General features: G+C 41.0%; 3 protein-coding genes and 2 non-coding genes across 14 annotated transcripts in view; 2 read left to right on the plus strand and 3 right to left on the minus strand.

Annotated features, from left to right (window-relative positions):
- The window catches only part of rab6ba (RAB6B, member RAS oncogene family a), a 46,501-nt gene extending 40,372 nt beyond the window's left edge, over nt 1–6,129 (plus strand). For both annotated transcript variants that reach the window (XM_018669984.2, XM_018669985.2), the window contains exon 8: nt 3,682–6,129. In XM_018669984.2, the coding sequence (XP_018525500.1) occupies nt 3,682–3,746 (65 nt within the window). In that variant the 3' untranslated portion in view covers nt 3,747–6,129. The remainder of the gene's footprint in view (nt 1–3,681) is intronic.
- A 2,534-nt stretch (nt 6,130–8,663) lies between these two features.
- On the minus strand, nt 8,664–10,814 carry im:7152348 (uncharacterized protein LOC559250 homolog). Of its 3 annotated transcripts, none has more exons than XM_018669954.2 (4): nt 10,661–10,814; nt 9,762–10,269; nt 9,184–9,288; nt 8,664–9,094 (listed from the first exon to the last, which is right to left on the minus strand). In XM_018669954.2, the coding sequence occupies exons 2-4, from the start codon at nt 10,106–10,108 to the stop codon at nt 9,049–9,051; spliced, it is 498 nt and encodes a 165-aa protein (XP_018525470.1). In that variant the 5' UTR covers nt 10,109–10,269; nt 10,661–10,814; the 3' UTR covers nt 8,664–9,048. The 3 variants fall into 3 exon arrangements, with proteins under 3 accessions (XP_018525470.1, XP_018525472.1, XP_018525473.1); XM_018669956.2 differs by having other exon boundaries at nt 9,762–10,115; nt 10,661–10,780; XM_018669957.2 differs by having other exon boundaries at nt 9,762–10,145; nt 10,661–10,779.
- A 296-nt stretch (nt 10,815–11,110) lies between these two features.
- cep63 (centrosomal protein 63) lies at nt 11,111–25,117 on the plus strand. 7 transcript variants are annotated; one of them, XR_007814905.1, is made up of 15 exons: nt 12,128–12,560; nt 12,738–12,915; nt 13,211–13,306; nt 13,533–13,649; nt 13,769–13,882; nt 13,970–14,143; nt 14,832–14,977; nt 15,182–15,325; nt 15,436–15,538; nt 15,668–15,865; nt 17,126–17,203; nt 17,359–17,540; nt 17,621–17,973; nt 18,081–18,268; nt 24,238–25,117. XR_007814905.1 is itself a non-coding variant. In XM_051077265.1 (14 exons), the coding sequence occupies exons 1-14, from the start codon at nt 12,520–12,522 to the stop codon at nt 18,240–18,242; spliced, it is 1,998 nt and encodes a 665-aa protein (XP_050933222.1). In that variant the 5' UTR covers nt 12,124–12,519; the 3' UTR covers nt 18,243–19,361. The 7 variants fall into 7 exon arrangements, 1 of the variants encoding a protein (XP_050933222.1); XR_007814904.1 differs by lacking the exon at nt 24,238–25,117 and adding an exon at nt 18,900–19,361; XR_007814906.1 differs by lacking the exons at nt 12,128–12,560; nt 24,238–25,117 and adding an exon at nt 11,111–11,231 and having other exon boundaries at nt 18,081–19,361.
- Nucleotides 11,130–11,201, minus strand: trnap-ugg (transfer RNA proline (anticodon UGG)). Its single transcript has one exon. It is a non-coding gene; the product is annotated as a tRNA-Pro (tRNA).
- trnap-cgg (transfer RNA proline (anticodon CGG)) lies at nt 11,675–11,746 on the minus strand. The gene has a single exon. It is a non-coding gene; the product is annotated as a tRNA-Pro (tRNA).
- Nucleotides 25,118–26,407: the final 1,290 nt, after the last annotated feature.

Here is a 26,407-nt window from a genome sequence, read left to right on the forward strand (position 1 = left end):
GTGGATTAACTTGCATAATAACTTGCATTGAAATCACATTAGGAAGTGATAGCTTCATGATTAGTATGAACAGGAGGACTGATTACAGTGAGCAAAACCTGCAAGACCTGTTTCAGTGTATGTATGGGCACCTGTTAGTTATTTTAAGACAGCCATGAAAATGAAAATACAAGCCTATTCTTTAACAGGAGCCATTCTGTATATTCAGATCTAGCTTGACTTTTCCATTATGATCTGGCAGCTGAGATAAAAACCCATTACAGAGAAATCATTGGTAAACAAGACCTGTCACGTCTCTGCTGTCGGTATGCCTATCCACCCTTACCCTTAACATCATCCTCTCCTTTCCATATTACATTGAGCTGTATCTGTAACTGAGCTGTAACTGTCTAATACAGATGGTGATGTCCTGCAGATGTTGCCTCTAACAACTAAAACAAAGTCTATGAATATTTTTCTGTAGATACAGTTTATCAGCAGCATTTAATGTTGTCACTGTTTCTCCTCTGACAGCACCAGTCCTTCATATCCCCCTCAATACACAAAGCAGGGTGCCATCTCTATGGTAACTGTGGGTGAATTGTGAAATTGCCTTTGATTTTAACCATTTAATCACATCTCTGTCATTTCTCCTTCAGTGTGAAGCTGCCTCTCAGGGTGTCCTGGTTAACACTGTAGTATTTACCTGCTGTAACTTAAACATAAATCAGACACTGACCTTGGTGTAGTAAAGGAATGTCTATATTCAGTTTCTCTGCACATCACTGATTATAGCCCACTCATCACTCTGCTCACAGCATGGCCTCAATAATAAACTCAGTCCCCCAGCAGCCCTCTGAGCAGTTCAGATGAGCCTTTTGCTTTTTATATTGTGCTCAGCCATATTTCCTGGTTATTATGCATCACTCACATTGAGCCAATTACCTTTATCTCTCATCCTGTTTTTTTATCGATCTTAATGAGGCTTAATGGATGTGGGAGTGAGTGGTGTGAGGTGGAGGTGAGATGATGGATGGCAGGTGATGACAGTTCCTCAGCAGCCCTGTACCTCTGCTGACACTGTCACTTAATGGAGCAGCTCCTCAGTTGTTATTGCACCATGAACAATATTGATCTCACTGGAAGAGGGGCAGAAATAAGCTTCATCCAGGATACATATGTGTGTGTTATAGAGCCTCAAAGTGTCTGGATCACCCAGTTTTAATGAGCATGGACTTGATATTTACATTCTTCTTTATATTAAGTAACCATTCATGCACTGGAATAGAAAAACTTTGGAAGACAGAAAGTCAACAAAAGTGGAGGGAATGAAACACATAACCAACCAAATTTTAAGAAAGGAACATTTAGATACTAGAATATTTATCAGCATTTAAGTTTATCATTATAGTTTCACTTGTTTCCTTTAGAGGATGAGTCCTAGATTTGTGAATTCCAGTAGATATTTAAACAGTATTCACACTTTGTTCTCTGCTCCTTTTAATTGCCAGTTTTAAATTGGGGATGGTCAGGTCATGTTGATTTATGGAGGATGTCAAAGCCTATGGGACACAGTCTTCCGCTCTCTTTCTGAGAACATTTTGCTGCCTAGTCACTGTGTATTATCACCACTGCAGGTCCGCAGACAGAGAGAGTGAATGGGGTGCTTGACCTAGATGAAGTGCTGGGGTCATCCGTGTTAATAAGAGAGAGTTAGAAAGTAAAATAAATCACACCAGAGACATGTTGATCAACGAAGGCCGCCACTCCAGAATTGTGTTGCTAAGTGGTGTCTAAAACTGGCTTTTAATGTGGGTTTAATTTGTACATCATGCTGGTTCCATTTCAACATTTTCAGGCAAAGTTATAGGGTTTAGATAATGTCACCCTAAGTGAAATTGATGCTGCAATTGTCACTCTGTTGTGTTCGGGTGAAGCAGTTATGAACATTACATCTGTGTTTTCAGCATAAGTCATAAACTATACAATAGCTGCAACAGAGATCAATGCAGTTTCCCTCCTAATTGAGACCCCATAGAATCACTCAAACATGCCTCAAAGCGTTGTGTTGTCATATATGTGCCTGTTCCTGTGCTGTCGTGTGAACAATAACAGTAAGGCACTCTCACCAGAGCCACCTGGACTCAGCAGTGTCGCATCTTTGTATTACTTGTGGATCAAATGTCTGTGTAATGTGAATGGGTCCACTTCTTGTGAAAAACCCACAGATAATTATCAACAAATTCTGCAGTTACCCCCAGCCGTGTGGAGCTTTTTAGTGTCTTTAAGCTCATTGTTCTGGTTTCAGGGCCTGCAATGCAGCTGCCTCAGTTCAGTCTGTTTTCAGAGAAAAAACTTTGATAAAACCCACTTTATGCTACCTACCGATACAGCACCAAACAGCTGACTGATTTGCGCTGCGCCTAAGTGGTCAAAACAATCAGTTAATGCAGGTTTCCTTGATGTTTTTCCTTCGGCTGCCATTTGGAATTGACAGGACAATGCTTAGCACAGCTAAGTAGCTTTATTGTTGAACAGATATTGTCAGCCGTTACCTTCATGAACTTCATTGGCATACCTCTACAATATGACACAAATGTGTTTTCCTTTTTTTTCAAAAGACATCTACTGGCGGCACAGTAACAGGAGTCATTACTCACTGTTCAGGAGATGCTGTAGTCTGTACCTACACAAGTCTCAGAGGACTAAAATATTCAGGGCTGCGGCTGCTCATTTGGTTTGGTAATGTTGGCCTCCAGATTCCAGATGGGAACCAATCCAAATGGGAACACTCAAGTATATGTTACACTTAAAGACTGTCCTTCATATGACACCACATCATAATGACATGCTAGCATGATGCACACATCAACTGCATGTAACAGTTAGCACCAGACGGAGCCCCAGTTGAGGACGGGTATTTGAAAGCCACAGTGGGACTGATTCCAGACTAACTTAGCATACAATATATAGGCCACAGTTTTTGTAGGCCCCCTCCTTACACATGCATAATGTTCACCAGAAACATTAATAAGTAAGAGTCTGCTGCTGCTGCGCTGCCACATTTACCAGCAGTGTGGTATATGGAAGCATTTTCAGCACTCAGCCATGACACTCACTGTGACTGGGAATAACACCTAATCTGCATTTTTGGGGGAAAAGCTAAATCATTCTGATTTATAGCAACAACTCATTAACACAGCATTGTGCATCAGCTTTAATTGTAGTGCAGCAGTGCCAGTGACTGTAGCCAACATCCATTCTCAATTTCTTATCCCTACAACAAGAGGGGAGAGAATTCCCTGCTGAGCTGAACAACTTGTTTTCAGAGAAAGATTTTAGGATACTCACTTCCCCCAACAAGTCTCCCACCATGTCCAAAAACTGCTGAAATAGATTGGTTGGAAATAAATTCACCAGGAGTAATATTTTAAACTGAATTTCTCCATTTTAAGTATTTTGGCTGCTAGAGCTGTTGATGTCTGATCTGGAAAATACATGGACTCATAGAATATAGCATCATCTAGTGTTAGTAAAGTGGTATTACGAGCCCTACATTAAAAAGATAGAAAATTATAAGAGAACCCATCACTTTTATCTGCATTTTCTCTTTGAAAATTCTTATTTAGGCTAACTGATGTGTTCAGATGCATGTGACTGATCAATACCAAATGTTTCCAGAGCTTCCTTAACGTTCTCCAGTGATCGACATCAAGTTGGACAAACCACAGGAGCCCCAGACTACTGAAGGTGGCTGTTCCTGTTAATACTCAGCACCTGTCCTGGAAAAAAAACATCATTTACACCACATGCTTGTTATGTTGCTTCCTATTGGTTAACCTGCAGTTGACTTTGCACGTTGAGAATCTGGCCTCCTCACCTGACTATTGGTCATTGGTTGGAACTAGCAATATGTGAATTAGGTTATAAAATAGAGTAGCCTACTTTGTTAATGAAACTGCCAAAACAGTCTTACAACTTGTTAAAAAAGAAATATGAAAAAAGATCCCCAAGTTGCATATTATGTGTATACAAGTTTTTTTTTTAAGTTGAAAAGCAAGTTACCCCACATTTTTTTGTATTTTTGTATATTCAGGGAAATCTCTCTGGATTTATTTTATTTTATTTTATTTTATTTTATTTTATTTTATTTTTGATGCAAACAACAAAGCTCTGTGTTTGAGAGCTGAAAAGAACTGATGGTTTTAGACGTATTCTTATGGATGTCACTGTTGTTATTGGCAAAGATGGAGGTCCCCCCTACATTATTACCCAAATGTTAACCACAGCAAACTCTTACCCAAGCCCTTACTCGCCATTCTCCACTTGATGCCTACACTTGATCATCTGAAAGTGTATTACCTTAATGTAATCATTTAGAATCTTCCCCCTAAGCCTAGCCTTGCAGTTCAGTGGACCAGTCACAGTGCCCATAACCCCAGTGTGATCCATAATTTTGCGTTCTGTACATCACAGGACAAAGTGAACAGTAACGTCTTTGAGTATCTAATGCATGCCTAGTTTTTGAGCATAGGTACTGTCTACCAGTGTACACGAGTTTGAATATGTAAATGGTAACATTACACCAGTGACTTAATGCACTCTGATAATGACTAGTCCAAGTCTTTTTGTTTATGAAAACTGTTGAACTGGATTTGTATACTTGACTTCAGAAAATCTTTTTTGTCGTGTGTGTGTGTGTGTGTGCGTGTGTGTGTGTGTGTCTGTGTGTGCGTGTGCGTGTAAATGTGTGCTTTCTGTTTTATAGGCAACATTAGAATGCAGATATATAGAGGGCCACTGCCAAGTTGTGTCATTCTTGCCACATTATGGCACCAATGTAGGTCACCATTTTTTGCAGGATGTCATAGACTCCCCCCTACTCACAGTAGTGTGATATCTCTGGTAGTTATTTTCATGATAGTCTGCAGTGGTGAGTCAAAGCCGTTGCCTTGTGTCACAAAGGAACATAAAGACAAAGTTCCCTGTGTGGTGATCTGTAGACTTAAATGCAGGTTCTGTGATCTGAGCAGACCTTTAACATTGTAAACCAGTTTCATTCCTGTCAAACTAAAACTAATTTGCACATGTAGACCTTTCAGGTGAATATGAAGTTCTGAAAAGCTTCATTATAAATGTACAGTCATAGAAACTGTCACACAATATGTTTCCACTGAGATGAAGTTTTCTTTGCTGCTTGTGTTTAAACTGACTACTGATGTTGGCATTATGCAATGTTGTCTTCTTTTTTTCTTTTATACCAGAGCCTGGTATCATAACGTACTGGTGGTGAAGTCAGCCAGTGTTGAGAACACTATTTTGATTTGACTCGTCTTTGAAGTGAAATCTTTCTGCACTTTTTAAGAACATGTTTTAGAATTAGAGTGACAATGTAAGTCTTAGAAAACATGGTAAAAAAAATAATCTGTATCTCCAGAACTTTTGGGGTACTGAGTCTTAGAGTAGAGGAAAATGTTTATGAATTGTTCACACATGTCCAAAAAAGGGGAGCACTCTTGTGAAAACTAGTGAACCTTTCTAACCCATGTAATGAGCCAAATAATCCTAATAATAATGATGATGATAGTAATAAGAGACAGAGTTGGATCAAATATCACAGGAGAACACACTCTGTGGTGGTGGTGTTGGGAATGACAAAGACAGGTTGCATTTCAAGTTTGAATCCCTCAAAATGAAAAAAGTCTAATAATGTATCGACCGTTGCTGTTGCTGCCTATTTATTTTATTGAAACGGGAATGTACTGCTCTCATTACTGACCACACAGCCTTGTAAAGAGAGCACTTTTTCGAGAACATACTCGATGGGTATTTATTTGTAATTGTGGACGAATCAGTAGCTAGAGACATTCCTTTATCCTTATGATAAAAGTAGAACCCAACTTTGTTTTGAAAAGCCCATTTTAACATTCCCTTGAAAATGGACCAAGTGATGCAGCTCATGTCTTTGCGTGTTGTATTGGGGGGGTCTGCATTTGAGGATGGAGGCCATGGCCTTTTCCTGAGGGTGTGTTTGTTATGTCACGGCTCTGTGCAGCAGACCTGATCAGTTCAGAGCTGATTCTCCATTCACACTGTACAGAGATCTAGCATGTCTCTCCAAATGATTAATAAAGATGTCTTATTACCAAAGCTATGATTGTTTTGTCTTCTTTAACCTTCTCTTCCACTCTGTGTTCATCTGAGGTATCTATACAATATTATTGAAATAAGTAAATGTCATTGATAGGCAATGCAGGTCAGTCATGAGCTGGAGTAATATGCACTCTATGTACATTACTAATAATGAAGCAATAGCCTTGTTTAACAACTACTGAACAGGTATCTGTACATGCTATGGCATGCATGGCTCTAGTTTGAAACAACATCAGATATTCCCAGTTTCTGTTGATGACTGGATATGTATGGCTCCTGTCATCAGATAATCCAATAATTTTGTTAAATGCTAATTCATAGAAGAATACACACAATGTCAGCATGATATCACCTGAAATCTCAAAGGTATTAAAACAGGATTTCGACACCGCCTCCCTCCAAAGGACAGGTACTGAAGATCTGCTTAAGATGCAGAAGTCACCTTAAAGGAAAGGTTTGACACTTTTTGAAATGTGCTTAATCACATTATTGCTAAGACTCAAACAAGATGATTAATGTAAGAAGGTTAATGTATGAAGCTACCAGCAGCCAGCTAGCTTATCTTAGCATAAAGACTGGAAACAGGAGAAAGTTATTTAGCCTGGCTCTGTCTACAGGAAACAAAACCTGCCCACCAGCACTGCTAAAGCTTAATGTGACTAACACATCATATCACCTTTGTTTAAGGAAAAAAAAAAAACACTGAGTAAAAATGGCAGTTTGTTGTTTTGTTGTGTCTTGCTGGAGTCTCTGCTGGTTTGCTGGAAACTGATCCTGGCCAAGAAATAATTTCTATTTTTTTCATTCAGATATGAGAGTGGTGCTGATTTTCTCAAACTAGCTCTTGGCAAGAAAGCAAATAAGCACATTTTCAAAACTGTTAAACTGCTTTTAAGTGTTAAGTGTTTGAGTCTCTGAGGCCTGGGGGCAGTTGGTTGCTTTACTCAGTCAGTAATCCAGAGTTCTTATTGGCACTGATCCACATAAAGTTCTGCTCTACTTTGTTGAACTTTTAGTCCCGGACTTTCTGTTTTTGCTAAAACACAAAAATATCTATGTTCTCTTCCAGACACTCAGAGCAATCATTTAATGTAGCACACCTACACAACCTACTCAAAAAGGAATGTACTATTGCTTGTTGTAATGGGCAGTACTGAGGAAACTGTCTTGCATCATTGCTTTGTTGCAAAGACTCGCCAGAAATCCTGCCATAAAATATGTTTGTGGTTCTTAGTGTAACAACTTCCTCATTAGTCAGACTGACCACAGCAACCTCCAGTGCTGGAATGTATATAAGTACATTTACTCAAGTACTGTACTTTTAATACAATTTTCAGATACTTAATTGAGTATTCCTACTTAATGCCACTTGATCTCCCGCTACATTTCAGAGTGAGACACTTTTTTTTACTCCAGTATCAGCTGTAGTCACTGGTTACTTTACTGATTAAGAGTTTAAATACAAAAAATATGAAACTCACATATTGCTGCATAATGCTTGAGTACCTCCACATTGCCACTTTTACGTGAGTAAATTATCTGAGCATCTCTTCTACCACTACCAACCTGCACTGGGTGTTGTTTCCTGTCGTATTCTGCCCTAATCCCAGTGATCAACACCACCAGGACCACAATGGTAGCCAGTAAATACATTGCGAAACTGAAACTGGTCCTGTGCCATTTTCACAACCCTGTTTCTGTTTGTTTGTTCTCTGCCAGGCTGCTGCCTTCCTGCTGTAGACCAGACTACGGCTGCGACAGCCAAACACTGCTGATGCCAGATCATTTAGAACTTGGATGCAGCTTCCTTGTTTGGCATTTTTAGAGGGTCTGAAGTCAGTCACTGCAATAATACTGAGACATGGGAATATATAAATGATATTGAAAGGCATTGTATTTCACAGGCATACAGTTCAAACAGCCTGTTACGACTTGTTGGCCACCAAACCAGCATGACAGCTAACGGATCTCTCGCTGTCTCCAAACTGGTAAATAACAGTGACCTTAATATGCCTGAGACGCCAAACACAATCATGCTTAACTGTGACCTTGAACTGAGATCTAATTCACAGCACACATGTACACAGAGCCTCCTTTCTATTCAGAATAGTGTGTGCTGTTTATCTTTGAACTGATATGTGCACATAAGGAAACACAAACAGATTAAAGGCCATTTCCATGAAAGTGATGATTCAGTATTCTAATATCTTCTAACATGGGATACTTGCCAGATGCTTGTTGAATAGAGTTTATAATCCACTTTCATGGTTGAATGAGTCTTTTGTGACATATTTTTGTTGTGTATCGTGCTCACAGAACTAATACTCACATTATTCTATTCACAAATCTCTTACCAGCGTTGCTTATTTTTAGTCCTTTAAATTCGTAATGTATCATAAATGATGTACAGAGTGACGTGGAGAAGTGTTGTGTCTTTGTTTTGAGCTCATGATTCTTTTAAACAACAGTCATCTCCCAAAGCCATAAGGCATGATCAGCATGAATTAATAAATGAAAACACTGATAAAGAATTCTGTGAAAAATAGTTTTATTAAATACTTTGTCAACTTGCTGTCATAAATAAAGAAAACAATAAGTTATATTCAGTGTTCAGCAATGGCAATGTAAAAGGGAATGTCCTCAGGAGACCATCTGTTATGAGGGGGTCTTGGGGTGTTAGCCCCTCTGGGACAGCTGAACCAAATCCCACAGCACCAGCTGGGAGAATTAAGCCCAGAATAAATAATGGGGAGACGGGGCACCTTTGGCTGGGGACAAAACAATATCTTGACAGGAACACAAATGGATTCTCGGTCCTAACGGCCTCAACTTTCCTCCCACTGACAAGGCTGAGTCACGTCTTAAAGAGGCATCTGCAACATGTCGCATCACCCTCTGTCCATCTCATCTTTTTCTTTAAAATGTCTCTTCAGTTGAAAGCCTGCGCCACGATTTCATTTCCCTTCAAAGGGGGAAAAAAACAGAAAAATATTAGCCCACATTTGAAGATCCTCTGCTACTGTAGCCATTTAACACATAGTCAAGACTTACACGTTACTGCCAGGCATGATTCTCTCTTGGTGTTGCTTTGTCAGACTGAACTTCCTGAAGAATGCGGGTAATTTGAGCTTTGTTCTGGAAGACCTGGAGGAAATGCTGAAAAGTACAAGTTTCTGTATCAGGCTCCTGCAACAGAATGTGGCACTGCCGAGCCGAGGTGCTAATGAGAAGCTTTGTGGACAAATGTGCTGATTAACATCAATGTGTGAATGGCTCGGTATGGCTGGAATTTTTTGGGATCAGGTTAAAATTCTTCAGATTCAACACTGGTTGTAAAGAGATACTATTCTCAATTTCTTTTTTTGATTTTTAAACAAAGTCCTGTCCTAACACAGCTTGCAGCAGCAGCCTGTCACACACAACTGTTAGGAGGAAAAATACTCTTATAAGTGAAGCTACTTTAAAGAAAATAATAGGAAGCATCAAGAGGTCAAAGGTCACACGTTAAAGTTTTCTGTTTGTCTATGTCTGCCCCCATACAGTAGACAGTCATACTCTGACTGACATTGCCTAGAAACAACCAGTACAGGTTTATCTGATTGTAAATGTCCACACGTGTGTTCACCCACCATTCTGCCTGTAACGAGGGTTGTTGTTTAGCCTCTATCCTCTCCGCCTCAGCTTCCTGTTTCAGTCCGCCCTCCTCCTCAATCTCTGCGTCCACGTCCTCTGGTATCTGCTCCCACAGCCTGCTGTTGACCCAGAGGGCTTCCTGCAGGCTGAGGCCGCGGCCTATGCAGGTCACCCGGCGACACAAAGGGCAGCCCACGGTCAGCAGCCCGCTCCTGGCCTGCGACATCGTCTCCAGGCACGTCTCACAGAAGGTATGTCTGCAGTGGAGCACCCGGGGGACCCTGTCCACCCTCGAGTAGGGCATCAAGCAGACGCTGCAGTCGCCCTCCTCACACAGAACCATGATTGCGCTGAAGTTGTCGACCACAGAGTTTAAGAGGCTGACAGTGAGGATCAAAATGATTCCTAATGAAACGACAGCCTGGAGACTGCCACTGTTTAGCAACTGACACTGATCAGGGCTTGTTGAAATAGATGGTTGGTCCTGGTTCCCAGTTTACTTCTCTGTTAAATTAAATTGTGGTTGAAATTGTTATGAGATGTGCTGAAAAACTAAACTATAAACTTTTTCACACAAGGATTATTTGCAGGGCAAGAAATGTATTAGAAATATAATAATTATCTTGAATTTAGTCTTAAGATATATTTTGATTTAGAATTAACATTCATTTTGAGAAAAGTCTAAACTATGTTGCAGACGCAGAAAAAACTAAAAGTTAAGAAATTAACTTTTTCAATAACTCTGAAATGGTTAACCATTACATGTGGGGATTATTCCTACCTACTGCTGTATTATTTCTGACATGAATATTGGAGATAAAAAAATATATAATAGATTATCAAGTAGTATCTAACTGAAGAAAAAAAGGTTTTCATAGTAAAAGAGTGTACTTACAGCGTACTTGCATATATTCCGTGAGAGACTTGGTGCTCCCTCAGACCAGTATTGGAAGTGTTGTCCCTTCAGACTGAACTGCACAGCCTGACTGCTGTGAATGGAGAGAGAGAGTCGGCTCGTCTGCCGCCTGTTGGGAGTGTCTGATGTGTTTTGTGGGGGCGGAACAGAAACGTCTCTCTCTCTTCTCATGCCCCAAACCCCTAACAACACAACAGCTGGGGAAGCAGAGCGGCGGAGACGCTCTTTGTTCAGTGTTTGACGGAGGGCAGGTGGAGAAAGGGGTGTGGGAAGTTGCAGGAGGAAAGGTGTTGGGAGGGGGATAAGCAAACAGTGATAACGAAGCTACCTAGCTGCTCGCCTATTCAAAACGTAGAGCTATCGTTATACATTTGCATGTATTAAAATGATATAATAGAGGGGTGGACAAACAGATTTTATTTGGAAGAGAAAAAAGAAAAAAAAAACTGGGCTCGTCCGGGATTTGAACCCGGGACCTCTCGCACCCAAAGCGAGAATCATACCCCTAGACCAACGAGCCACACATAAAGAGGCCTGCGCTTGAGTTTAAGTACGTAGCAATACGTTTCCTACCCTTACATTGTCGTAGTTTTATTGTTTCGTTTTATGATTTATTACTCCACTGTACATAATTTCTAAGCTCTGCTCAACTCGAAAACCTGTGATATTCATGTAATATCTCTAGCATATCTGCTAGGCTGCAGCTACCTGTTAGCGAATGCTAACGCTAAGGTAAAGCTCGGCGGTCAACCAAGTGTCTATATTAACGCAGTGTATCACGTTTGTATGTAAAAAAAAATATATGTCTATGCAAAAAGCAAGTTAGATGACAATATATCGATTGTAATAAGACCATACCGTTGTGCGGTGGATAAATAAAATGTACACTATCGCTACTTAATATCGTAGCTAGTTGCAGCTAAGAGTTAGCATATATCTGACGATGGTAGTGATGATCCTGTGGCGCTCGTTATCATCGCTATCCGAAAAAGAGGGCTCGTCCGGGATTTGAACCCGGGACCTCTCGCACCCGAAGCGAGAATCATACCCCTAGACCAACGAGCCACGTGTTCAATAGAGGCGATATAACCCCATTTAATATATCTAACAATGTGATGTCATTATAATCGACATGTGATGATATGATTATTCTTGCATGGAAATTGTCCGATTACCTATTTTTTTTCCCATGATCATTGCAATTTCTGTGCTACTTTGGCTTTAGATTCTGGAAGAAAAAGGTTCAGGAGACAGTGTGTAAAATGAAAAAAAAACAAAAAACGTTACCACTGTAGCATTCTGTAACTTTAAGAGGTAGACGCTTGGGTTAATACTCTCATTTGATTAGAATCCAAGAGCTGTATGAGATACGATACCTGGATGCAGGACCCTATCTTTAACCCCAGCATCCTGAAGTAACGTACGGCGTGCTGAGGTCACAGGTTGGAGGTGGAGTTACCGCCTTTAATCAGGAAATCCATTGTACCCATTGCAGTTGTACAATGTAGTTCAGTTAACGATGTAAACAAAAGTAGCTAGGCGCGCTGAAACTAGTTAATTTTAGCGTCTAGTGTTTGCTAACGATGTTAGAAACTTCAACTGAACTTAGCCTCAGCTATAATTCAAACTAAGCTGATGTAACGTTTGTTATTTAATTTCAATTTACGCAGTTTAACTGGCGTCACTGCGGCTCAGTGTGGTTATGGTTAGCTAGTAACGTTAATGCTGTCATAAAGGTTGCTACGGTTTGTCAGCTTAGCTGTTAGCTAACATAAGACAACTTAAAAGTGTCTACAGGGACAGAACACCCTAAAGTATTTGATAAACATTTCAACCAGATGGAGGCTTTTTTAGAATCACTGCAGAATCCTGATCTAAGGTAACGTATACTGTGGCTGAAGTCAGTGACTAGCTCACTAACTTTTGCTAATTTCTTAATATCACAGGCAAACGGTGCTGGGGAGCGCTGGCAGAGATGGCAGCCTTTCAGTTATGTTGTATTTTAACATAGTTAGCAAACATCAGCTTGTTTTAATATTGTCCATCTGTATTCCAGCTCTGTCCTGTCATCTTGTGTGCCAGAGGTCCAGGAGTTAATGCGACAGGTTGACATAATGATCAGTGACCAGAGGAGGGTGTGGGAGGCTGAGATCCAGGCCATGGGGCTCAGGCTGAAAAGTGGAGAAGAGGAGTTGTTGACTTCCAGGAATCTCATTGAACGGAGGGACCTGGAGGTAAAGTAGAAGATCCTCACCAAAGTTATATTGTAATATTTCATCTGAATCAGGGAGGCTTCCCTCTTCTGTTTAATATGGGTTGTCATATCTGTGACGATTACTGAACTGAACATGACCATATAGTCTTAGTTTGAATTGAGATGAACTGAGAGGGCAACATTTTCTTTAGTTATACTGTGAGGAATATACAGCAACCAGAAGTGTTGCATGGCACTTGTATTCCTAAATGATGGTATGGTTATACTGTATTCCCATTTCTGTAATACCATTATCATCCTCACCCTGATCATAGATTGGGTTGCTCCACAAGCAGCTAGAAGACTTCCAGACTGATCGACAACAGTTAGTTTCCAAGTATGAACAACAATTGCAGAAGGTCCGCGAAGAGGTGAGAAAACGTACCTGTTACACAGTTAAACAGTCAGTTGAGTTTGTCGGTCTGTCAAATGGCATTCCTCACATTTGCAGATTTGCAAGGTTTCCGTGGTTGAAAATTGTTCTGCTTGTACATATCTGACAATACACTTTTCCTCTGAATGATTCTTCCTTTTAGAATCCTTTTCCATCAGAGATACAATATGTTGATTAAAGCATTATAAACATTTTCCCTGCAGTTGGAGCGATTAAAGAGAAATTACCACAAGCTTCAGCGCAAACAGTTCAAGAACAACAGTGGAGGAGTGAAAGAGATGGACCTTTCAGAGGTGACCAAACTGCATGAAAAAATTGAGGTACAGCAGTCAATTTCCCTTTGTATCTCTTCTTGATGTCATCCTAGTCATGTACAAGTTACCCTTTACTGCCATCTACTGATTAAGTTGAGCATAATTTTCCCTGCCTCCCCCTGCAGGAATATCATCAACGCTCTGCAGAGTGGGAGCAGCAACACATCCAGTACCAGAAACGGCTGACAGCACTGGAGGCCCAGAACAAGAGCCTGACTGATGAGCTCACACATGAGAAAGTAATTTAAAGTCAGATAGAATTAAACGCTAAAGCAAAGAGGAGATGTGGAATTTTTCTCACATATCTTCTGTCATTTGATTTCCAGTCCCAGTGGGCACTGTGGCAAATGGAGAGGGAGCACAGGGAGTGCTGCATAGAGGTACAGAATCTGCATACAAAGCTGGACAAGACTCAGGGCAGCTTGCAAGCACAGGAGCTTGAACTGGAGCGACTCCGACCGCTCGAGATGTGGCTCACACAGTACCAGAGAGAGCAGCAGGTGACAGTGACAGGAGAGAGTGCAGAGAGCAGTGAGAGTGACAGGACCGTGCACTAGCTGTGGCAGATTAAGATGAGGCTGCACTGTTAGTTGGCTCCCAACCATCTTGTATGAAGAAAAAATTAAACAACTGATAAATTCAGTGACACATTTTTGAGCAATAGTCTGATAAACATAGAAAACAAGTGCATATTAATGTGAAGTCAGTATAATCATTTTCTCTTAGTCCAGGTGAAATCAGTAGGATCTGTTGACAGAATCAGGAACCAGAGACTATTGCAAGGATTGCAAGGACCTATCAAACTAGTTGCCCATTAATTGCTGTCAGTTGACTAATCGATTAATCAGCTAATAGCTGATAATTGTAAAGTTATTTTTCAAACAAAATTCCAAACATTCTTTATTTCCACATTCTTATATGTGAGGATTTGCTTTTGGTTTTGGACTGCTCCAGAAGCCTGTAGATAAACATAACTAGTCAATCATTTACACCCAAAAACCTGGTAAACTAAGGCCCAGGTTAAAAAATCCCAGAGTTATCCTTTAACCTGAGCCCACTCTAGAAATACTAACACAACCAATATAATCTTGGAAAAAACAGCTTTTCATAAGTTTGTTACACAGTTTTTATTTCATTGTGCATTAGACACAATAACAGTAAGGCTGATGGTCCATGACTGTTCCACAGGTGTTTTCAGAGGAACGTGAGGAACTTCACGCCACACTGGACTGTCAGGATTCATTTGTGCGACGAGCCAGTTTTGAACGCCAAAGGTTTCGTAATGACGCTGCCAGACTCAACCAAATACTGGAAGCTAAAGATCAAGTCATTCGGTGGGTGAATCTCTGTCATTAATGTGTATTCAGTCTGTCATGATGTAGTACAGCAGCAGTTACACAAGAGGGCATTCTGTACCGTTACTGTGGGGAGGATGGTCTATTGACTAGCTGCAGTTTTGCATTGGTCCAAAAGAAAGGCAGAAGCCAGTGAGATGAAGCTGTCTTGTGAGTGTTTGGTGGATGTTCTTGTGTGTACAGCTCTCTGGAGGACTGTTTAATGGCCCAGGGCTGTGCTGGTGTGGAAACCCTCAGGCAAGATCTGGAGAGGACTGCAGCTAAGCTCCACTGTGCCCAAGCATGTGAGGTTCATCTCAAGGCTGAACTGGCATGTCTCAAAGAGAGGTGAATGCTGGAGTCCTCATACGGCCACATTATTGTTATTATAGACATGTAAAGTTGACATTCTGTATATTTCCTAAATCAACACTGCATATTTTTGGTGATTTTCTCAGACTGGATAAGGTGAGCCAACAGAGAGCTGACCACTCAAAGACAGAACAAGATCTGAGAAGTATAAAAGCAGAGTATGACTCTTCTATTGCTGAAATGAAAAAGGTCGGAAAACTTCCCTGACTTCATTAACATTCTGTATTTGCCATGACTAACCTAACCTTTACCCTCAATGACATCGACATTGTTTTAAGTCCCAAACTTACTTCTCACCTCTCTGGATTTATTCACCAGCTCAGAGAAGAGCTTCAGAGAGCCAAACAGACTCACAGCGGCGAGGTGGAGGGAATGAGAAAGGAAGTGTCAAAGCTCACCAGCGAGCTGCACCAGCGCGACCTCGCCATCAGCTCACTGAGTGGCTCTTCATCCAGCATCAGGCAGCAGCTTCATGTCGAGGTGGAGCGAGCAGAACAGAAGGCAGCTGAGTTAAAAGTGAGCACATCATTTTCCTAGACATTTTTAAAGCTTTAATGAGATCACAGTAGTTCTATAATCAGGTTCCATCACTCACAGAAATCACATGAGGTAATGCTGGGAAGGGAACAGTGGCCCTTTTAGACATAATACAATACATGCTGTGTTCATCTCTGTTGAAGTGATGGCTTTTTGTTATTCTGACACAAGTGTTTATTACATGAATATTTATTTTGCATAATAAGTAATAATTGATTATGCAAAAAGAGCCACAATTCTTATGCAATATTTGGTACCTGGTGCGCAAGAGGAAGAAGTGAGAGTTGATGTAAGTAATGTAAAGTAATGTTAAAAGTAACATTTTTATTTTGCAGCCTATGTCATATTGTCCATCAGTGCATTTATTGATAATTATGTTACTCGGTGCTCTGAAGTACCACATAAAAAGTTCTTGGCTGAGTGTGAGCAATAAGACACATTTATCAAGTGACTTCCTCCCTCTTAGAGCCAAGTTTAGAAGTAACTTTTAGTAGATGAGATAGGGATGAAATGACAGGAAATTATCTGAAATGCAAACTAAATTCTGCTGCAAGACCTTCTGCTGTTGGTAGACAAGGTACATAAGAGAAATCATTTAGTCTCACATTGACAAGTGCAGACAGTGAAGATACTTAGATGGTGACTTCAATAAAATTGCTGCCAGATTTATTGTTGTTGTTTGTTCGCTGCCTGATAAATTCCAAAAAAGTGGTGGGACAGTCTGACAAATGTCAAACTACTCTGTTCTTAATTATGCTGCTTCAGCTAAGACAAATAAAAATGCTCTTTTAATTCTACTTTGTGTCTGCTATGGTTTTCCACAAAATGTAAAAGTACCCCAAAAAAGGCATCTAACCCTTGTTCGTCAGGACAGGACGTCCCCTACTTTACTGAAATAGGAAGAAGGAGGCTTCAAATCTTCTCTTCCTCCACATTACGCTTGTTTAAGTCTCATGCTGGACTGAGATTAGCTGCAAAACAAGCTGTGATGTCACAAAGCTCTGCTTATATGTACTGCACAGTTATAAGTGAACAGAGGGAAACTGTCCTCCCTCAGCAGATGAATGTGCACATGCATCACTCTGTACAGTGCACCTCAAACATCCAAGTGAAGTAACAACAGGCAAAAGACATTTTTGAGTGGAGGGTGACTTAAAGTTAGGACTGATTGTGAGGATTGTGAGACATCAGCAAAATATGTCACATGTTCCTTGTTTCTGACTTTCTCACATGACTCAGACGCAGCTGGAGACTCTACAAGCTGAGAACCATCATCTGAAGCGTCTGCTGCACAGACTGGAGTCCCAGTCACCCCAGGTGTGTCTGCTTTGACATAGTTGTTAATGTAGTCATTGCATGGTTTTTACAGATAGCAGCAGATGGGATTCTTTCCATAATTTGGCTTGTGCTTGTGTTTAAATCTGACTCATCTCTCTTTGCTTTTTTCCCCTGAATCACTTCTGTTTCCTCAGAGAGGGGACTCCTTGCTTACATCCCCGAGGGAGAGTTATAAGTCCTCCCAGAGCAGCCTGGAACAGGAGAAACGACAGCTAAGGCAGGCACACAGTGACATGCATTCCCAAGTCTGGGATAAATATGAAGAAGCCCTGCCCAGTCACACCATATCTGACAAACCACAGCCTGCTCAGGAGAGGTAGGTGCCATATACACAGACAAACACACACAAAAGATCAAGTAACCAAACCCTGATGCACCTACTTGTTTTATCTGTAGGAATGAAGATACCAGACATCACAAACACCAGGAGGAGATGCAGGCCTCAAAAACTAAGCTGCAGGAGAACACCACTCACAATGAAGGAGAGATCCAGAGGCTCTTTAAAAAGCTGCAGACACTGTCCCAGTCCCCCACAGACCAGCCCTGCAGCCAGGTGCAAGACAGCAGCAGGCCTCATTCATCAGCATCCTCCTCCTCTCTCTCCTTCAGCAGCAAAAAACTCGCCAGGAAAAACTCAGTGCCAGCCTCAAGTTCAAGTGAATCTGCTGGCTGAGGGACAAAGCTCCAGCTCCGAAGACTCTCTGAATCTTGTGTCCAGAGAAAAAAATAGTCCCTCTTCCTCTCCACTGGTGAGATTAATCACAAATAAGGCTCTTAGTCGTAGTGTAGTTAACACCTTCTGTGCTCTTTCGTTTTCCAAAGAATCCATCAGTTGTGTGTTTCTCCTCCCTCCCAGGAGCCTTTGCCGCCTGCAGACAGCATGGTCATTCGTTTCCTGGAGGAGGAGATGTTACGGACCAAGGAGCTGTTCCAGAAACTGGACACCCACATCACAGATATGAGACAGAACAACGTCAGGACAGTCTCCAAGTTCTTACCCGATGGCTCAGGTCGTTGAGTCTGCCCAGACATCTGTACAGAATGGTCAGTGATCGAGTATGATGGAATAAATCTGAAAAAAGTGCCTTGAACAGCAATGCAGACTGACATTTGTGGAACATTTTGATACACACCACACTTAATTCAACTTTAGAGGCATCTGTCCATATTTTTTTTACGTTTATTTGCACATATAGTATCAGTATGGCAGCTCAGAGCTGTGAGTTCACCCAAGTGTTTCTTAACTGTCAGAAAGAGTGAATGTATTTCAGTTATTTCAGTGAGCTCTAATCATATAAAGTGCTGTCGGGCCACAGCAGTATACATGCAAGTATTAGCACGTGCAATCTGTTCACACAGTGAAGGCCAAGCAGTTCAATGTTATATTTATGACAAAGTATTTGTCTCATTATTGGCTCAGAACAGGAGCAGAAAACATGCCTGAGAAAATGTCACAGCTTGTAACGTAGACTTTTGCAAAGTCTTACATTATAGAATCTGGAACCACTTAAATTTTGCCTTTTTTTTCAGCGGTTAATAATAAGTATTATCAAAATTCTTTATTAATTTCCCAATGCTCTTCTAATCAGTTAATCAAATAACGGTCTCAGCTCTGGTCAGCTTATAATTGTGTGAAAAGGCCAAAAAAACTCTCTGCTTGCTTTTGTGGTCACAGACATAACCCACTGACTGAGTCACGATGGTCGACAGCAGGAACTCACAACGACTAACTGCTGGTGTTACGTCAGGACTCAAGCATGTATTGGGTTTTCATAAGAGTGAACCCAAATTGTTTGCCAGTTGTTTCAGGGACACGTATGTGCAGGACTTCAGGGGTAAAGATACTAAAGATGCCAGATGTTTGGGCTCCTGTGCCCAAGATGTTTTACGTTATGCTGTGTCCCATTCCAGCGCGTATGACTGCTGATGTTTGAGTGTTGCAGCTAGGGAAAAAAACACAGGAATATGCTTGATTTCCTGAACAGAGATTCTTTCTATCTGAGATAATCATAACATTTTGTGATTAAACCATGTTGCTGCACATATGTCTCTGAAAGTAAACTGCACGCATCATTATCAGCTCATGGTTTACATTTGTGTCGACTGTACTTGTAATAAATGAAATCAGTCTTTAGAAGTTGTTGACCACTCATTGTGGATTCTGCCACTGATCTCACATAGCTGACTTTTTTTGCCAAATTCCACCTGAGTTAATTTGTTGCACTACTGACATTAAGTGGTGCTCCTTTGCACTATTTCTTGTAAGAGGTTGCATATTCCAATTTTTCACATTGCCTGGAATGTAGCATTAATGTGCGCTTTGCATTTACATCCAGAGAAAAGAATGTTGCTGTAAGAGTGTTCATCCTCCCCCCTGCATGTCTGTCAAGACTGGGAAATTACCACATATGTACATGTCTGTCCAGACATCTCAGAGAGCAGAGGGGGAGAGAAGGCGGCTCATACTGTAGCTCTCCTTATTTTCTTGTTTACTCATCTCCCAACACCCCCCCAGCGCCACCACCCACCCTGCAGAGGCCCTCCAGCTAGTCTAATGCAGGAATGTGTGCACCATGCCAATGCTGTCATGAACCTTCCCCTGCGGCCTGCTTTGTCCTCATCATTAGAAACGTATGGAATGTTAATATCAACCATGTGGGGCGCTGAGCCTCAGGAACACTGACAGGCCGCAAGGGGAATATAGTGATATTTTACTGCCTTCTAATGACGGGACACACTGATAGAATGACAATAAAGTGAAAAACAGCCCTCAAGAAATACGTGTTTTTCATTTTTGCTGTCATACGATTACAATAACAATACAGAAGTAATGTTCAGCTGTCTCTGAGTCCAGTGACTTCTCACTTTGGTATTTGGTAGCCTGTGTTGCTAGCACTGTAAGCCCCAACAAACAGTACTGAGGAATTTGGCAAGGCAGGCATTCCTCCAGCTCTCTCTGGAGGGAGGTGAAAAGGTTTTTATATGTGGAGATTCCTTGAAGGGGCCTAGTAAAAGGAGGGGAGTGAGGCGATCAAGTCCGGGGAGAGTTTGCCTTATTTACATAATGCTTCACAGGAATCATTTGCTTTAGGCTACAAGATGATTGAGTAATTGCTAAACTGATTAGTGTAATGAATTGAATTGCCTGAATTAGGCTCTTAACTCTATCAGAACATTTTGTGGTCTCGACTTTTAGTCTCAAGTACTGGCCAAGCCCCCAAAGTACTGGATCCTGGATTTCCCATGATGCAACTCATCAGGTTCTGTCATTAGTCCCCTGCTTATGTGATGGAGATATGATAGATATGATAGAGCAATATTATCATTCATTTTGAGTCGTGTTCCTGCCCACCTGGCAAATTTAAGTCCAATATTGTCTCCAAGATCTTCTAAAGCCACAGAAGACATTGTATAGCTGAATAATGCTCACTGTGACATATAAAGTGTACAGAACGCCCCTTTAATAAGCATACTGGAGCTGCTCAAAGTAACTACATAGACAAAATTTAACAGGTTTCACTCAAACTCTGGTAAGTTTGGAGCTTTTATGGAGCTGTTCTTTAAAAGCCCTGTCAATTCTTAATCTTGAAGGTTCACCTTAAAAAGTCTGATAAAGAATCATCACAAGCTCCACTTATTTGGTCTTTCTGAAACTTTGAGCCACGTCTCATTGCCTCCCTCAAAGGATGGAGTTTGCTCATTTAGGTTTATTTCAAGTGGCCTTATTGTGATAATATTAGATATCAAAGATAGATGAGTATGTGTTGTATGAAAGGTTTCACATGTAGTACTGATACCACTCACCTTGTCACTTCCCTTAAGCTCTGCAAAGCTTTGTAGTGTCTTTAAGCTCATTGTTTTGGTTCACTCTCACTGCTTTCATCAGTGTGGATTACCTCTGCAACACAAAGCTGTTTTCAGATAAAAAGCTCTGATAAAGGTATTATGCACCTTCCCAGTACCAAACAGCAGATAGGCAAAGTCAGAGACGAGCTGGTGAACATAGTGGAACATTTAGAGGAACTACATGTTTTTCACAGGGTTGTGGAGACCAAAAAGAAAACCACAGGAGAGTGAACATTTGACTTGGCTAATGTTGCTCTGTGTCTATGACTGTGTGAATAAGCAACGAGTTCACCAGAATCAGCTTTTTAATTTGATAACGTGTCAGTGTTGTATCACAGCTTGTTCCCAACCTGAAAAAAACAAATGTTATTGTATGTTTAAACTAGTTAGTCGACAGAAAAGTAAGTGAGTAACCTTGTGATTTTTAAACAACGGTTGACAGTAAATCCCTGTACAACTGCTCAAAGGCAGTGATGATTTGAGACTGACACTGTTGAGTCTTTCATTGCTTCTCTTGTTATACCACCAACTAGCAGCAGAGGGAGCAGTTAAATGCTCTGCTGTCACACTGAGGTAAACAGTGATCGACTGCCAAATCAGATACTTCTCTGTTACCCAGTAATTCATCGGCTTATATCTGAGTTCTAGGCTTGCAAGATAGTTTCCCTACCCCTGTCATGAAACAGGAATGTGTCTTCAGTCCAACACCTTATGTCAGAAACCAGACATTTTATTGGATCCATGAAGCCAAATGATCTGTTCAGCTCTGACCCCAAATGAACAAATATGTGAGTAAAACTGGCAAACTTTCCAAACACTCAATCGGAAAGTTGTTTCAGATTATCAGCCCATCTTGAGGGGGAGAGATATCTGAGGTATTTGTTTAAGGAATTTACCTTATCTGTAAGATCATAACTCGTCATGGGAATAAAGAATGAAGATAGATTGTTTGTGTAGAGAGCTAATTTATCTCTGTGGAGTTGTTCAAAGGCAATGCAGGTTGGTGAGTATTTCTTCAACCTGTGCCGGGTCAACTGCCAGGAGATTCCTGAGAATGGTGGGGTCGGGATCTCTCTGATTATCTGAGTGATTGATTAGAATAATTTACCAGTGTCTAATATACTTTCTCTCTTAACATATTATGACCCATAGTTTCTCTGTCCTTGTGCGTAAAATGTGATCATAGAGGCCCAAAAGGTGTGAAATGTCTCCTCAGCTTGATTCACACTGTGACCTGTGTGTGAGGAGTGATGATCTGCTCCTGTCACAGGTTGTTGCACCTCAATAAGACATTATAAATAAGACTTTTTGTGAATTGCTTCATTTCCTCAAGAAGATAAGATGACTTTTCCCAGAATTGTTGCAGCCTGCATACATTCTTTCTTGCACATTCCATGCCGGGGCCTCAGAGAACATGCCTGTCGTGGCTTCGTGTGTGTCCGTGTCCCACTTGTAGCTCTGACCATGTCCCCTTATATGATGGGAACGTCTCATTGTTCTGGGAGGGTGGGGTTGTGCGAGTGGGTGTAGGTTGCGGCTGGACCCGTCTTGTGCAGCCGGACATTCGCTACAGGATACTTGGAATGCTGCAGAGACAGAGGGGCGCGTTCTTATCGGCCCGCTCAGCACTCCGTGCCAAGGGAACTGTGCCAGAGAGGCCAAGAGGAAAAGACTCATTCCTCTAAAGCACAATGAGTATGTTGACATGCACGCTAGTGTTCCACTTACAGTATGTGTTTGTGTTCTGTGGCATGTAAACAGTGGTGGTATGTATGTTACTTAAACAACAGTAGAGATACATCACATACAAACACTAACTTGATATAACTCCTAGTTAGTTAGATATAGCTCATTTTTGCTCCCAGAGCTTTCAGCTACATCATGACCTTCCTCAGTGTGTGGAGATTTTTTACTTGTCATGGTGATGATGTAGATCTATATGTACTTCAAGTAGTAAAAGTCAAAGCACTTATTAGGCAGTAGGTTAGACCCTACAACTGTCAATAAAAGGTAGTGCTGAAAAAAGGCAGCCTTTGAACTGTAGTGGAATAGAGTGTATAAAGTAGCATGTAATGAAAATACTCAAACTACCTATAAAATGTCCAGTTCCCTTCTACCATATGTTAATCCAGGTTTCTCATTAGTGTCTGAGGTGTGACCTCAACTTGAGTTACACTGTAGTGACAAATACATTAACCTAAAAAATGTAACAATGAACCACACACTGAATGAAAGTGACAAACTGTCAATGGTAATACAAATGATAGTGCATAAACGTGTTCATGTCAACATGTTGCAGCTGTTAATCTTTCACTCATACACAAAGAAATAATGGCAAAGCTCTGATGTCTCACAACTCAGAGTGAGCTGTGTCCTGTGTCATAAATCATCATTAAACAGTTTGAAGCATGAATACATGTTTTCAAAACTACTGTCACTAAACACAACTCTAAATGGCTGAATATAATGCCATTTGAATCCCACGTGAATTTTTCTTTTTGCTCATTCAGGTCAACAAGCAGGTAGTTGTTGCAGCGTCACAGTTAAAAAATTTAAACAGCTAAGCCAATGATATACAGTTTATCAATGATTACAGTGTCATATAAGCAATATTTATCTTGATGTTCAGGAGAACTTGTGATAAAATAGCCACAGTTTTAAATCTTTGGATCAAACCTGATATTTATATGTGCTGCAAAAGGAAATGAAGATGCTATATCTGTAAATAAATGAATTCAAATAAATAAACTTGTTCACAGTGTTTAAAAGATGAATGTCAGCTTGCAGGCAGTAATTGCAGGTAGAAGCTGATGCTGGCTGCTCCAGGCTGTAGATAGTGACTGTGGATGAAGGCAGGGGCTCAACTGGAGCAGATGCTGGTCAACAAACATCTCCACATTGTTAAATGAGAGCAAAGTAAAAAGTTGTATTATACTCTTAAAGTAACTTGATTCTTCTCTTTTGTGTATGTATTTTATTCCTATTTTGATACTATTCTGTTTTTTGTATTTTATTTTATTCTTATTCTACCTTCTGTGCCTTGCTGTTGGATCTTATTGTGACTTACCTGGCTGCTATGAAAAACCAGTTTCCCTCTGGGATTAATAAAGTTATCTATCTAAAGATAGCTTACTTCCATTTACCTTTTTGCTGTGTTTTCATCACAGTGGCTGTGGGTAGAAGCTAGTGGATGACTGATCCTGCATGAGAGGGCTGTGACTGTGGCTGGGTGGCAGAGGCTGCAGACTATGGATGGACCTGTACCAGCTGGTGTTTGCTGGAGGCTGCAGCTGAATGGCAACAGCTGCATTTTAAACGGAGGCTGGTGCTGGAAGCTGCAGGCCGAGGTTGTACACAGAACACCAATCATCATATTGTTAAACAATGCCAGTTCAGTTAAGTTAAAAAATGTGATCTTGTTATTTAAATGCATCTGTTGTGGGGAGATGCAGAGGTTGCAGCTGGTTTTGCTGGAAGCTGATCTGTCTGCAAACTATCTGTGTACTATGGCCAGTTGGCACAATAGAATCTGGCAAGGAACTAATGCTAGAGTGCAGGTATACTGTATGTACTGTAAGACTGAGGGAGTAATGACGGGATGGAGGAACACTCTGAGGATGGGAAGAGCATCACATGGAACTTCCCTCTTGACTTTTAGGGATAGTAATGGTGGCAGTAGCTTGTAGAACTTCCCTTTGCTCTGGGTCTGAAATAAAAACAAAAGATGGGGATGATTGTAATTATGAAGCTGCTGATGCAGTCGTAGATATTATACTAGCCTGTTCAAATCCCTTGATTCCTAAATCACACTGAATAGTGAACTGTGAAACACTGGTTTATTTCTCTAAGCAGCAGAACTTCCACCACTTCTTTGTGTTCATTTTTGCTTGGATCATAATCTAAAACTGGTTGAAGAGCTCTGACTTTCCTACCACCAAAAAGTCTTTATCAACTAATCACAAAGAATCATACATGAAGATGGCCTGTGGTTGTTTAACCATTGGCAAAAATGAAGATTCTGAGTTAGTTTGTTTGGTAACCGACCATACGTGAAATCACAGAGCCCTATCTTACACCTCCGGACTCCCATTTATCCAATACCACTTATCCTTAAGGGTCACAGGGGGCAGGAACCAGGCCCAGCTGACATTAGGTGACAGGCTGGGTACACCCTGGATAGGTTGCCAGTCTATGCAGGGCTGACATACAGTGACAAACAACCATTCACACTCACAATTACACTTAGTCATCAGTTAACCTAACCTGCATGTCTTTGGACTGTCGGAGGAAGCTGGAGTACCTGAAGAGAATCCATGTAGGCACAGGGCAACTCCACACAGAAAAAAGCAGGTTTCAAACCCAGAACCCTCTTGCTGTTGTGTATAGCATGACACTGCCATGCATCACAGATGTCTCTTTACTGGATGTTTATTACATGTTACGCCCAAAACACACCCACGATTAATGAAGAGGCTAAGTACAACCCGTCTGTTAAACTAGCAAAAGTTGATTTGCACACGTCCCTAAATGCACTTTCTCCATGCATTTTACGTTGTTCAACTCCTGCCTTCAAACATGGTGTCACCATCCAGGCTTTTATGCTGTTTGCACTTTTATCTGACTTGTTCCTGAAAATCAGTCAGAGATTTGATTTGTTCATCTTGGATGATGAGATAGCTGAAACCATGATCAGCACTTATTTGCCTGACTGACTACTGACTGTATCATTGTAGTCACATTGGTTTGTAATGCGGTGTAGCCCCAGACAGGACTGCAGCTGCATGGAGAGATTAAATTGCATTAAGAAATCTTTCAGCAATCTGAGTTCAGAAATCTCAGAATCAGACATTTTACTTATATAGTTTACTAAACATTTATGAAATTATATGTTAACTTTAAATTCTCTCTACAGTTTTATGTAGTCCCGAGGCCACAGCTCAGGCAGTCTTTAATAGTACAAATTTTTGAAAAAAATGGAGCATCAATTTATTGATATTCAGCCCAGTCGGAGCGGGGACTATCTGATGCAGCTTGTATTTGTGTGTATGCTTTGATGCTGGGCTCTGTTACGTAAAAACGATGTAGAGCATTCCTTGTTCATTCACGTCTAATGAGGGCATTCGTTTATCGACTCGTGTAATTAGTTAGCAGATTTCCCTCTGCAAGCACAACATCCCAGGCTAGCCTCATTTTCTCCCTCTTTGTCTTACGCAATGACATGCACAGGTTTCGCTGACTGTGACCCTTATGCAGTGTTTGGTGCCTCAGCACTGAGGTGTGAGCTGTGATGTAATCAAACGTGTATGAGAACCACACACGTTTGACTGCAATGGGAAT

This window comes from Lates calcarifer, linkage group LG17 (assembly GCF_001640805.2).
Source record: "Lates calcarifer isolate ASB-BC8 linkage group LG17, TLL_Latcal_v3, whole genome shotgun sequence".
Classification (NCBI taxonomy): domain Eukaryota; kingdom Metazoa; phylum Chordata; class Actinopteri; family Centropomidae; genus Lates; species Lates calcarifer.